Here is a 14,697-nt window from a genome sequence, read left to right as displayed (position 1 = left end):
CTGTTGACTACTGTGTATTTTGCCACTCACACAGCCCTAACAAAAGGGATTTAAACCCACTTCATATGTTTTACTAGACCCAGAAACTAAAGAAAACCCAGAAGCTGTAAGCAGCAAGCTAAACGGAGCACCAGAGTGAGGCATATGTTCTTTTCTCTAAAATATTTCGGTTTTAGTGTAAGGGCAAGAATTCCAGCACCTCTGACAAGTAAGCTATGCTATTCACAAAACCCAAGTCAGGGCAACGTCACTAACCACACTGCTCAAGGCTTATGGGGCCACATTTTGTCATCCTGCAGGTGACTGCCTCCAGGAAATCACTATTCTGTAACACCACATTTGAGAAAAAAACCCAGAAAAAACTCATTACAGGAAGTCTCAGATTTGCCAGACGTACTTTATGTTCCTTTATATCTACTGCTATACCAGCAGTAAGGCACAATCAAGGTTATTTTCCACAAACACAGAGCAGGAAACTGAGAAGCCGTGATAATCCCTTACCAGTGTTTTATGTGGTTCCTCATTAGGAGATTTTTTTCAGTTTTTACTTTGTTGTGGCACAAAGTCAAAACTACAGAAATTCTCCTTCCCCCTCTCCAACCCACCACACTGTGCTGCAACTGAAATATGGTAGCTTTGTTACAAAGTGGCTTTAGCCACCAAGAGGAAATGAATCTTTTCTTACATTGATGACGATGCTACTCAGAACAAGTGCATATGAATAAAATATGATGAAAACTCGTTTATCTGCCTTCTTCATACCTTTCCTTGTAATTACAGGTTCATCTAGTCAAGATTCAACTTCCATCTGGACTTTAAAAACAAAATGAAGCATTGAAGAGTGTGCAGCACTACTTTTGTCTTGACTACTATGCTGTCAAAGTGCATGGAAGAAACACTTAAGGGTTATTAATATCCAAACAACATGTCACAGATAGTGAGAAAAAAAAGTCCATTACTTCCATAAATACCTGCTATCTTATCTGCTCTTCTTTAAATTACTTTATATAAAATTTAAATGAATAATCAGCATGCATGTTTGCATGAACTGTGACCTTTTCTGCCTTATGCAGGTGTCCAAATCAGTCTCCTTATCTGCTAAAACCGTGACTACTTCAGCATACTGCTCCAAGAGATCACCCAGCTTCACAGAGGATACAGACAAACCCTTTCCATGTTAAAAGCAGGCTTAAAAAAAAAGTAAAAAGAAAAAATGCAGGAAGGCCAACACTGGAACAGCCTTCCACCAAGAAAAGCAGCAACAAAAGTTCAGAATTTTTTGACAGATGTTAGTGGAAAAAATAGCTCCCTACAGTTTCGCAGTGAGGCACTTCAGTAATGAGACAAAAGTAGCAGCAAAAAGAAATGATGCATTAAGATAAAATATGAGAAAATTTCACTTCATAGACTATCTGCAAAATCATAAGCCAGACAACCTGACCAAGGGTTTATTTTTACTTTCTTCATTATTGTTTTCAAAACGCATTTTGAAAAACAAAGAAATCCTACAGGAACCTTCCTGATACCCCTTCTGGAATGGTACACTGCTCTGGGGCTGTGGGGAAAAGTGACAACCAAGTGTTCCATAGAACGGGAAAGTGACAGTCTTCCCAACAGAAGTTTCCTAACAAAAGATGCTGGCACTGCAACTGTTACGTAACATGTTCTTGTTGATTTTGTAAATTATTCCCATGTCTGAGCTTAGCACCCCTGTGCTCTGAATCCGCCCACAAAGAGAGGTGCGTCTTTTTAAAAAAGAATACCAGCACATCACTGCAAAGCCTGGAAGCTGTCACACAAACTGGCTGAACAACATGCCAGCCACGTTCCACAATATTATCATTCCAACTTCTGTTCAGTATTGTGTTTTAATTAAACTATGCCTACATGAATATATTTTTTTCTCTCCATCTCTCTGCAGCAATATTTGAAAGAAATCTTCTCCAGAAGTCTTCTTCAAGGTACAAGAACTAGCACCAATATCCATGATCCAGATTCTGAAGGTGGTCATATCTCCCAAGATTACAGCTTTATAAACAGAAAATAACGAAGGTTTATATACATATGATTGAACCGCACTCCAGCTTAAAATCCTCCATTTACACAAATGCACGTAGGGGCTTAATGTCCTGCTCTACACAGGCAGCCACATTCCAGCAATGCTTCCATACACAAAAACATCATTATTGGACCAAGAGATAAGGTAGTAGGATGAAAAACATTGATAGTTTGTCTTTGTAAAAGATAAAAAGTGACTTTTCTTTCCTTCATGTTCACTTAATGATTGCTTTCTGCAGGAGACAGAAGGAGGAGAGCTGTTAATTATATCAAGAATACACCTCCAGGATAGAGTGAGAGGGGGATGCCATGGCAACTGGCAAATGCAACAGTGAACAAAATGGTCACCCTTTGGTAGGAGTGAGACCATGAAAGAGCTCGTCCTTTTGTCCCTCCTATCCCCACCTCCTCCTTCCCCCTCCCCTTTGTTGTCATCTTTGCTGCATTAATAAAGCATATAGTCAACTCAGGAAAAACAACTTTCTCTGTAAGCAGCCTCTGACGTCTTGATGTTCAGGAAGAAAAGATGAAAATTAGCAGCATGTGGGTGGAACAAAAAAGGGGGGAAACACATGAGGTAGACCTAGAGATTATTAATTTCTAATTATTTAATATTTTACTTATTTCCTCCCACCCCCAGCGAAGTGCCTTCACAGAAGGCTTTTAGCTGTTTCTTGAAGAGAACAGCTTGGTGGTTTGTTGTTTTGTGTTTGTTTTTTTTGTTTTTTTTTTTAAAGTGAGAATTCAAGAATAAAATGCTCTAGACATTCAAGGCAGTTCAAACAAGTCACTCTCAACTCTTCTCCTTGAGGAAAAAAGCCTAGAAGACCACGTCACTGCAGTGCTGACTGCATTCCACAGCAGAAAGGGAAAAATCCCCTGAAGTGCCCTCTAGCTTCACTCATGGAAGACAATCCTTTCTGTCCCAAATAAAACGTCACATTCACTGCAAGGTCCAACACAGAGCTCATCACTAGACTGATGCTCCAGAGCCAGTCTGAGCACTCCTGAGGTTGTGCATGGTTGGAGCTACAGACCCCCAGTATAGCAAGCCTGTGGTCCCCTAAAATTCTTCAGGCTGCGGTTTAAGATTACCCATTGCCAGCCCTGGGGAAGAGTTAAACAAGACCTCAGTTACCTGCTTTGGAACTAGAGTAGGGCAGTAACAGTAGCAGTAGAACAGTGCTTTTACATTACAGAAGCAGCCAAACTTTATAAAATCAGGGATCATGCTGGCAGCCCGCCAGAGGCCTGAAAGGCACGGCTGATTTGCATACTGATTGTGCCTTTGTGTTTATAAAAAAATTTACTTGTTTTGATTCTAGTGGCAGCTTCTTCATGAAGCATCACGTTTAATTAGATCTGACACTGAAAGCTGCGGAAGAGTTTTGACTGCAGGTTTAGAAAGCGAAACAAGGAGAGCACTCGGAATTCGGCACCAGCCGGCGGGAGAAGGTGGTCATGTATGTGTTACTTTGGAAAAGGCGACTGAAGCCAAGGGTGAAAGGGAGGATTTGATCAGTCAGAACGGTGCAGGGAGAGCCTGAGGTTTGGCAGCTGGAGCAGGAAAGGGTGGCTGAAATCATCTTTTCTCTCCCTCTTCAGGGATGGAGTTGGTCCCAGAGCAAGGATTTCTTGGCTAAGGCAGCAGTGAGACTTAAATAACTCAGCAATGTTGAAACAGTCCCTTCTCATGACATTTAGATGATATACAATACTGCGAGGAGCCAACAGAAATTTCAGCTGCTACAACACTACCCATTACTGGGGCTTTCTACATACAGTCCCATATTCTCAAGGGTCACAACACAGGACTAGAGACTCAGTGGCATTTTGGAACTTTGCCTTTCAACACTCTTGTATCTTTAGAGATGTTAAATCCAGCCCTCTGTGCAATGTTGATGTCTGCAATGTTTTAAGCTATTTGTTTTACATAAAGTCATTTCTCAGGATTGGCGATACACAGTATACCCTAACACACAACCACAAAGTTTTATCGGTCCTCTTTAGGCTACCTGTCGTGACAGTTTCAACACTGGTGAAAGCTGTAATTTTAGTATTAAGGCATTCAATATCAAGTCCACAGTAATAAAAATACCTTTTCAAATTGCAAGTCAAGAAAACGAGAAGACGTGCATTCTTAGACTGAAGTACCTCCACATGCATTAACAGAATGTCCTGTGCACTATGAAGCTTCATTCTAGCTTGTGCTGCAATAACTTCACCATGCCGACATGTCCTTAACAGTATCACAGACATCATCATTATCTATAAAATGAAAAATTGAATATGGCCAATTTTAGGCAGTCAGTGGAAAGGCTTATTAGGAGTTCTCTAACCATCTAGAGGCCTCGCAACTCCTTGCTGCCAGCACATCCCCTCCTTGGTCCTTAGGACCACACATTTAAGTATAATGCTATGTCAAGGTCAGACTAGTCTGCCTCTTAATCTTTCATTCTCCCTCAGCAAGGCCTCCTTGGTATTCCATTTGCAGAGACCATTAATTTCACATGAAAATCATAGTTGGCCAGACTAAAAATGTATCTTACAACTCAGAGCAATAGCTGACTGCCTTCAGGATCTCCGCAAATCTTTTTGATAACATTCTCGGACTGAGAAAAATCAAAGAAAAGAACAAGCATCCTTCAAAATGCTGCTTGACTACAAAGTGAATTAATCTCTAGTGTAACTTTAGTAACTTAGCTACTAATGACACAATGACCACTACTGGATAGCAATTTCAGCCCATATATATCAAAAATCTTGCTCGTAATTGAGAACTTAAAACAGAAAAGGACAAAAAGAGGAGGAACGACTGTCAGTTGCACCTGCTCTCCAGCCCGGTGTGCTGCACGGCCATACAAATGCCTGTGCCAGCAGAGAGGAACACAGAACATGGCACAGGAAGGAGCAGCCATGAAGGAAGCAGGCTTACTTCTCCTAGCAGCAGTTCTCACGTTAAAGTGCTGATTTAACTGTGCTATGTTCTTATACTGTGATTCACCATCACATCTTCTAGAGGATGTTACTTTAAACAACAACGAAAAAATTCAGAAAATTCCAACACCATCACAACTCTTAAGTTCACCCAGAACTACTCACTGTCTTCCCTCAGTTGCAAAAAGCCCATCAGATGAGATGGGCTGCTGCTCTCCCACCTCTTCCAGTTGCAGGACTACTCACTTCATGACTTCAAAAGTAATTAAATGTCTTTAGAGTCACAATCCCACTCCTGATGGGTCATTACTAATCATTACACACTTCTTTGGAAGCTGCCATAGTCTGAACATAATTAGTCTCTGGAACTTTAGTATCTTATTTTTAAAAACAGTGCAATAGGCTAAAGGGTCAACAGGCAATACTAGAAAATGTGAATACTTGAGAAGACATTTTGTTAAATCCTCAGCATATATTAGTTTAGCCACATGAACAACTCAGCAACTTCTACAAGAGCAGTTAAATATGTAACAATTAGAAAAACAAAAAAGGGCTGATGATTACGCTGTTGTAACAGATAAAATGGCATTTATTTTCAACGTGTTTGCTGGGCAATCTTCTGCAACACTGAAAACTGATCAGACAATATTGCCCTTGTCCTCTTAACTCTGAGCATATGGTAAGAAAGATAAACACTGATCTTAATGCTGTTGTTTAAGAATGTTACATCACCACTCTAGATTTTGAACCAAAGTGTGCTGAACTTGATGAATACCTCACTTTTAAAAATTATTGTTATTCTTATTTTGGAATACTGAAGGAAGTCTCCCAGCAACTAACATTGAATATATTTTTATATCAATTACTGGAATCTTGTCCATTATGCTACTCTGTTTCCACACACCATAAAGGATTTTCCTTTTTATTACAAGTAAAAAAACTGTGCACATTTTTAGTGATCCATCCCCTTCCCCTTCCCCTCCCCCCCCTTTCACTTTCACATTAGATAGTGTTACAAGCTCAGATTTTACTTTGTCATTATGGTTTAACAGTAAATACTCATTACAGTAACACTGAACCTAGCCTAACAAACACAGCACTAATTATTCATAAAGTTAAAATCTTCTCCCCCATGAATATGGTAATATACATGGATTAATTTACGTTGTATTTACTAGCAGCTTTTTCAAACTCACAAGCCTCTCACTGGTTGCCTCTTGAATGACTGTTTCAGGTCTTCAGCTGCTTCTGCATTAGACATCAAAAACCTCAAGGCCCCCATTAGCAGGATTTGGTAAAGCAAAATTGTGTTTGCTACAGGAAAACATCAATTACTCCTGAAAGTAAGAGTTGGATCCATTTAAGTTTGAGATGTTTAATTGGTAAGATGATGCTCAGCTGATTTTGTTGAGCTGGTAAGGTTCTTCACCAGACTAGAGCTCTAATGGTATAGTATTTTATCCAAGCCTGTACCGAGGTACACCTTTCTGTTAAAAGGTAATGCAGTCTAAGCACAAGCATACTGTTGCATCCTGTAAAGATGTTAAGAACACCTGAACTAGGAACAGCAGCCACACTTATAAAGGACGCCCTTCTGAAACACAATCTCCTGCCCCTGGCACGAGCAAGGTATGTCACCACCCTGTGCAAGATCTCATGACAGAATATCTACATTAATTTCTTTGTTGATGTGTCATATTTTAACAGAGAATATTTCAATTTCAACACTTCTCCAGCAGTGCAGGGACTTATCGTGGCAAGGTTTTGTACCACCATCTTTTTCTGCCTTCTCCAAAGCTGGGGGCCAACCTTTCTACGACACTTCCACATGCACTTAGCTGTCTTTGTAGAAGATGCTAGAGTCTCATTGGCTCAATACAGGTTAACACTGCATCAGTCACGGGGACTAGAGGACTTACGAAATCAAATGAAAGGGTCACAGTATTGCCAAGCTATTAAAAAGATTAGATCTTATCACAGAAGTGTAACAACCCACTTGGTAAACAAAATTTGACAAACTGCTGTATTGTTTCCTGCTTATGCCTGAAGAGGTATATAAAGAGATTTCAGTGGAGTCGTTAAATATTTAGGTTAAAAACTCTGACTGGTCTGGAAGAAAGCTGAAAAGCCGAAATTCACATAATTCCTAATTTTAGCAGCAAGTTCATAAAGAAACCATATACTACCTGGAACTGTAAAATACAGCAGCCAGCAGAGAAAGACATACATCACAGTGCGTTTTGTGTTTATTTTATTTTTTTGCCTGTCAATTTCTTGGGAGAAGCGACTGAAGAACCAGAGGCCCTGTAAACCTATTCAAACTATCCAATAATAAAGCACTTCTCTGGGCTGCAGCAGCTCTATACATGATGTCATTTGTTTACAGAAGGCAAATACTTGCCAATTTTAAATAAAACAGGATTTAGTCTGTTGAAAACAGACAGATGTCTACAAGACTGGCTATTCCTCTGTCTCCACGCTAATTCATAGTGTTACATTAGCAGTGGGGCAGCTTCACACAGTTTACAAGATCTTGCTAGAAACAGACGAAAAGGAGACTGCAGTATGTAATAATCTCATTAGCTGGGACTACTTCCTATAAGGGAATGCTTACAAGCTTCAACGTGCATCGTGTTAAGAGAGGTATGTTTTATTTCAAGCAATTTAACAAGAAATCTCGTAACTTCCAGTGCAGTTTAATACTAGCTCACCTACTGTATCTACTTTCAAGATTAGTCTGTGTGCAGGTTATTCACCATTCTGATGTTTTGCCACATGCCTGAGTAACTGTTGACTTTGCTGGAAGAACTGGCATAGCAATCGCATAGCCAGAATCTTCCAGAAAGCCGTGTGTGGAACTTGGCTGATATATGTGAGTTTGTTCAGTGTTTTTTAAAAAGATTAATACATCCAAAAAGCAAACAGTAATGTCACTTTGTAAAGAAGCTTATCAGCAAATTCCATCTGGAACCTTTCACAAAAGTCACAGAAATATCTGCTTTTCCTGAAGTGGCAGAGCAGACAGCACTAAACCTTCTCACAGGAGCTGACCGACAGCCTCAATTTTCTTCCGCTCCACTAGGCGGAAAAAACCTAAAATGAAGATCTCTCAACTCTACACAATACAGAAGGTTCACCTTGTAAATTCTTCTACCTACTAACCAGCACCTCTAACACGTTGCACCGAGAAGTATTTGTCATCTTCGTTAACACACTGATGGGAGGAGCAGGCAATGTGCATTATTTGAGGTTAGGCTGAAAAGATCTGAACAACAAAGGCAGTGTTCTGGCAACAGACACCAGATTTGATTCAGAAACCAGAAGAATTATCTGGAGGTTTAACAAATGCATTGATTTTGAAAAACAGGTGAGATAGGTGTTCAAATCCTTTTCACACTAAGACAATACTTAACTTGGTAACATCAGAGATGTACCTCCTCAAAAGCTTATGTTTTTTGCAAAGCAGACTTGGGTGTATTTTACAGAAGAAAAGTCTCATCTAAATTTGGAGGATGCAGAGAAATTTTGAAAGTCCTTCCATTTTTATGAAAATTATTGCCTAGGCAAAGAGAAACAATCAAGTGATGGAGAAGCAGGCAATTCTCCTCCTTCCTGCAACCATAATACTTTTTTTCTGGTAACTGGCTAGATGCAATGCCATGTGTGGATATCTCCAGACCAGTCATAGCACACACTCCTGGTATACTTCTACTGGGTAAGACATGTGATAGGAAGATGAAGTTACAGGAGATGATGAGAGGATGAAGTAAGAGAAGAGATACTTCAGGGACAGAAGCAACAAACTGCAGAAAACCAGGATAAATTTCTGCAGCTCATAAAACAGGTTTGCTCAAGACATTTCTGAAAGAGCTCTATACTTTAAACTGGTACTGAACACGATTCAACATATTCATATAGTTATCTACCTTTCTTGTACAGAAAACCGTAGAGACGCTTCCTGGTTTACACACTTAAGGATGATACAGACCACCACTTGTGAAACACACAAAGACAACAGAAGGTTTCCAAGCTGCATTCCAACAGATTTTTTTCAAATATTTTTAGACAAATACTATTCTAATTACTTTCTGAGTGCTAGCAATCAGTAACACAGACTACATTTTCATAGCATAAAACATGCAGAAAGCCACTAACAGTACTAAAACATAGACTATTAACTAGGAACATAAATTTTTCTTCAAAATGTATTTTATCTTCTAGTCAAAATCTGCTCAGTAACTCTTCATTGTGTGCTGGTGGCAAAAAATTACAGCAAGTACAGAAGTAGAAAATATCTTGGTGCTTTCAACTGATGGCTTGCTGGCAAAATGAATGACCACTAAACAAGTCATTTATCCAGTTTTCTTCTTGGCTTTGATTTCACATTAAAGACTGATACATGACCACTCCTCTAAAGCTCTGTAATTGCTTGCTTGATAAACCCAGAAACTACAAGCTAAAAACAAACTGAGTAATATAACAGAGTTAAAATCAAATTCTCAACCATGCAAGCTGAGAGAAAAGATATATGGTATCTCTGGAGCAGAGTGTAATGTTAGCAAGCAAAGAGCTGATGAGGTTGTTAGCCCTGAGGGATCAGAGAGAAGTCATTACTATCCACGAAATGCTGAGGAATTATGTGGATGTTAAGAAAATTGTAGTGTGCCATAAATGTTTCAGTTCGAAGACTGCCTGGGGTTTCTCGAAAAGCTTTTGGGCATGTAAACTGTCCTTCGAGTCTGACACAAATGACCCTGACAAAAGGGATGAACTCCCTACACTAATGTTGCCCAACTTATTTTAGATGACAACAATACAAGGAAAGTAGATATTTCTAATTGCTGCAAACACTCGGCAACAGACCTGATCATACAGACTAACTAACAAAAGCTTGTTACAAGCAGCCAGGGACTTCACAGAACTTACCTGTTTCTGTGCTGATGCTCCCATATGCACCTGGCAAAACTTGACTGCCTGTTCAAGTGCTGCTTCTTCATCCACCTGAACACAGAATCACACCTAATGAAGTTGTAATTACTTAGCTCATCTATAAATCCAATTAAATTCAGATGAAATGGGGCCATATAGCATGGGAGTAAGGGACAGAAGCACACTTCTACAGCCGAACAGTGATTTTAAGTTATTCAGGAGTATACATTCAGCAGTACACAACTCTCAATTCACACTAACATTTAGCATGAACAAACCCCACATAATTGGTACTATAGCTCTTAACTGATTTCAGACATTTAGTTCCAAAACATGGAGGGTCCTACTTTTCTACCTGTGCCTCCCCAGGAGTGGTCTTGTCAAGAGAGCAGTTCTTTGGGAGATACTTATCTTCCCAACTTTTGAACTGATATAGGGCCTATTTTATACTGCTGGGTTTGGCAATTACTGTTATTCTACAATCATATCTGAGGTCACACAGAGAAATTACAACTAATGATAAAATACTTTACCTGTTTAATCAGCATGTATGTTTCAGACATGATCTTCTCAATTTTACCCAGGTCATAGGCCATAACTTTCTGACCTTGCTGCCATACTCGATACGCATCAAGCAGAAGTGTTTTCCCAGACTCCACATCCTCGAGTAATTTCCTCTTCCTGCTGGTTCTCTGGACAGGTTCTTCTGTAGGTACTGCTTGAGCTATTCCTTTAGCTGCCTGCTGCTGATGTTTTGAGCTGATACTTAGCTCTTCCAAAGAAAGTTCTGGAGTCCGGCTCTCTGGAGCTCTCTCCTTTGAGTTCCTGCCAGACTGAAGAAGGTCTGGCTCACTACGTTTACACGAAAAATCATTTTTTTCAGGGTCATTAGAATATCCATCAAGATCCATAGGCTCAACTGAACCAGGCCCATGGAGCTCTTTAATTTCCCTGTCATTCTTGTCCTCTTGTTCCAATACGTCCATAGCATTGGGAATTTGTTCCTGGGTCACCTCCTTTACTCCATTTTCAGTACTATGTGCTACTCCATCTGATAAAACGGGCTTTTTGGGAAGGACATCTTTCCCCTCTTCAGCGCTGGTTTTATTAGAGACGTCTGTTGTCATTCTTCCCGAAGCAATGTTAGAAGACTTGGAACTCTGATCTTCTGAGACCTTAACAAAAAGAAGTCATTCGCCTTTGTTCTTATTGAAATCAGAAAGCATCTGAGCACAGCTATGATTACCATGAATATTGACAATGAGTACCTTTACATTACTGCCTCTTCTGAAGAAAATACATTTATTCTGTGTTCAGTCTTGTTTGTTCCTGATATATTAATTAATCCAAGCCACAACTCTTACAGTAAAAGTATTTTAATCAGTGAAAATACCACCGAGAAAACAACAGCACAGGCTGAACCAAAGCTGCAATGTTTTTTCCCTCCCCTACTACTTCAGTCTGTACTATGGGATCCAACTAAACAAAATACGACGTTTTAACAGTGCAAAATTTTCTTTCAGTGTATTGAAATCAAAACTGAACCTGTTTCTTCTGGCAGCTGCACATCAACCTCAAATTCAAGAGTCTCCCCTTTGGTTGCTCTCACATAACTTTCTTGTTAGTATATCAAGAAGCATGCTAAACTCTGCTACAGTGTTTTAATTTTTGTACCTTTACTTTGGTGATGGTCCTGTTCTTTCAAAAATTGCTAATGATACAATTCTTCCATCCAGATTTATGAACAAACTATTTCATATACAAAGTTTCGGTGTTCTTAAGGATGCTGTCATTTAATTTGTGAAACCTAAACTCTGTTAACTTGAAAAACCCTTAGGAAGAAGTTCTTCCTTGAATGGGCTTACCAAATAAACTTCCGATTTCTAGTTATCTTAACCTGGAAATCAATTAGTCTCTATATAACTTCTTAAAATTAAATCTAAATTACAATTAAACGTAGTAACAGGTGTGGTGCTGTCAAGGACTAGCAGTGAAAAATGGATAGGCATGTAATATCTAGTTTACTGGTTTTGTTTTGCAAGAGGAATCTTAGTTCATTTTAAAAGGAAATTTCTAATAGACCTCACCTGAAAATGTAGCTGTTCTTGTACTCCATGTAACTACCATCATTTGAAATTTAAGGGACAGTCAAACCAAACTTACTGCAATCCATTCTCAACAATTGTATTTGTTACTGGATTTCAAAGACTAAAACCAACAATGCTATAAGAAAGATTTCTTGTGTAGTTGCATATAAACAAAAGGTATTAGAAATAAGTGATAATAACGTAGCCCTTCAGCCTCAGGAGATCCAGGGAATGAGCAACCCAAACCTAGAAAAATCTAATTACTAAATCAACAACCATTAAACACACTGCTGCCTTACCTGTGTCAGATCGTTGAGAGTGTCCTCCAACACCTTCACTGTAAGCACAAAGGCTTGCTGGGCCAGAACTTGGCGATCTGCATCACGCAAGTACTTCCTGTGCCACAGTAATATAACAGAAATTAAGCCAACTGCCAAAAGCTTATAGGACTTTAAATTAAAAAAACAAACACACACCCACAAAAAACCACAACAATACTAAATCAAGTTAGAAGCAAACAAAACATATATAGTTGCATTGAAATGTAACACTTTAGCTATGTTTCCCTCCGCTTCTCCCCTCCCCACAATCAAAGATGACATGCACAAAGCAAAAGACAGCACAATCTACAAACAGAGGGGAGAAATGGAAAAAAAACCCAACCAAAACATAACCAAACCCAGAGCAAAACAAACAACTAGAATCACAGTTTTTTTATATCAAGCCTTCTGTATGCCTCAAATACTATTTTTCAAGAAAAGGTTTGAATAAAAATCTGGTATTAGTCACACAAAGCTATCTTGAACCATCAAGTGATTTTCATCTTCTGGATAAACCATGCACGTGAGATTAGGGACATCAGCAAATCCCTTCTCATTGGTCATATCAGTTGCCTTTGCATCTAGGTATTTAGAGCTAGAACCCTGGTGTGCTAATACCTGTTTTCCCATTTAGTATTATAAAAAAAGCCCAAACTGTGTACATAAAATTTATTCACTCTATAGCATCATTTAATTTACTTGAGCATTGTAACTTCAGTGTATTCTGACACAATGCCTTAGTCCACTTTCAAGGAAAACATTTCCAGCCATCAGTCCCACCGAACCGAGTTTGATGGAAAGCCGAATTTCTGTTTCGGAAACGGCTGGTTTTAATAAGAGGGCTAAAAAATCCAAGTAGTAATTTTGAACGGCACTGTTTCAGTCAAAGCACCTAGATTTTTAATACACTTATTTTCTCTCTACAGTATTACATTGAATTCATAATTTTATAGTTTGCTTTTCAGACAAAAGATACAAAAACCTGACTCCTCTAGTTCAGTAATCACTAAACTCCAGCTAAAAACGACCCATTTTAAAAAATAAGGTTGTTACAAGGATATACCAGATACACCCAGAATATCTGCATTTGTACGTTCCTGTAACAACTGCAGTTCACCATGGCTGGCACTGGCTGATCCAACATGTCAAATGACTTGTTTGTTAAATTCAGTCTAGAGTTATAAATAACATAATATTTTTAGTACAACTGTGGGCTTGCTTAGGACAGAATTTAAACCTTCTATGGTTCAGTACTTCTGATATGCTAAAATGAAAGTATTTTTGGCTTCAAGTTTGCTGAACGTGTGGTGACATATTCCCAGAGATACTACAATCTATGCAAATTCACATGAACTCGCACTCAAAAACACACGAGAAAACCTTCAATGCCTCCAACTTACTGCCACCATTCAGTTCAATTTCTTAAGCATTTGCCAGACACTAATTTCAACATTTCCCACTCAGCAAGCTACTAAAATTTTACCTCAACTGCGTCGATGTCTTCCTTAGATGTTTATTTTGGTCTTCCCATTGATATCAATCTGTATGTTAGCTCACATTAAATGGCTTCTTTTTTCTTAAATAAGGTTAATGCAATTAAAATTAGATCACCCCTGAATAGGATAAGCTTTTTAAATAGCATCGGCTGCCAGTAGGCACACAACCATTGTTCAGTCCGTCAAGGATTACAGGAAGGCAGGATGCCTGGGCCCTGACCTCCCTCGCTGGCCACAGCGCTTACGCAAGAGGCCAGCAGAAGGGTGCAGAAGTCACGATGCTCTGTTCCACCACAGAACCCCTCCGCATGACAGAAAACCTCTGCAAGTCTGTTAAGGCAGCTGTATGGCTGCTCTGAGTTTCAACAGAAATGCAGAGAAATTCCAGACTCTACTACAGAATCGTAACCCTGAGAAAAATTAACCGTCATTCCACTATATTCCTGAGGAAATCTGTCCAAAGGCTTTTTTCCCTCAACTAAGAGCATCTTTAAATGAAATAGTTACCCAGTGAACAAAATACATTCAAAAGCTTTACAAAGTAATGGATTAAAATAAATATATCATACTTTCCCTGATCAGGGGTCCTCTGTAGCATAGATGAGACTTTCAGCAAGGTGTTGTAATCCTTGAGCTGTGACAGCACATTTAGCAATAAGACAATAGAACGGTTCATATGAGATGCAAAACTGCCTGGGCGGTCAATCTCATCCACGGGGATGCGCCAGATTCCCTGCAGAGAAAGGAAAAGAGGAAACCTCTAAACAGGGATCCAGCTGAAAAGGACAGAAGTCTGAACATATGGGTCAGATTCCACAGCATACTGAATTTCACTGAGGGTCAGGGGAATAATGGACAGACGAACGTTGC

At 39.3% G+C, this 14,697-nt stretch overlaps 1 protein-coding gene across 7 annotated transcripts in view; it reads right to left on the bottom strand.

Moving 5' to 3' along the window:
- The window catches only part of CABIN1 (calcineurin binding protein 1), a 122,286-nt gene that overhangs the window by 18,926 nt on the left and 88,663 nt on the right, over nucleotides 1-14,697 (bottom strand). For all 7 annotated transcript variants that reach the window (XM_075435086.1, XM_075435091.1, XM_075435089.1 and 4 more), the window contains 4 exons: nucleotides 14,397-14,560; nucleotides 12,311-12,407; nucleotides 10,458-11,099; nucleotides 9,922-9,996 (listed from right to left, as the gene is read on the bottom strand). In XM_075435086.1, coding sequence (XP_075291201.1) covers nucleotides 9,922-9,996; nucleotides 10,458-11,099; nucleotides 12,311-12,407; nucleotides 14,397-14,560 — 978 coding nt within the window. The remainder of the gene's footprint in view (nucleotides 1-9,921; nucleotides 9,997-10,457; nucleotides 11,100-12,310; nucleotides 12,408-14,396; nucleotides 14,561-14,697) is intronic.

This window comes from Opisthocomus hoazin, chromosome 13 (assembly GCF_030867145.1).
Source record: "Opisthocomus hoazin isolate bOpiHoa1 chromosome 13, bOpiHoa1.hap1, whole genome shotgun sequence".
NCBI lineage: Eukaryota > Metazoa > Chordata > Aves > Opisthocomiformes > Opisthocomidae > Opisthocomus > Opisthocomus hoazin.
The sequence above is the reverse complement of the archived record's forward strand: the minus strand, read 5'-3'. Positions and strand labels throughout refer to the sequence as shown.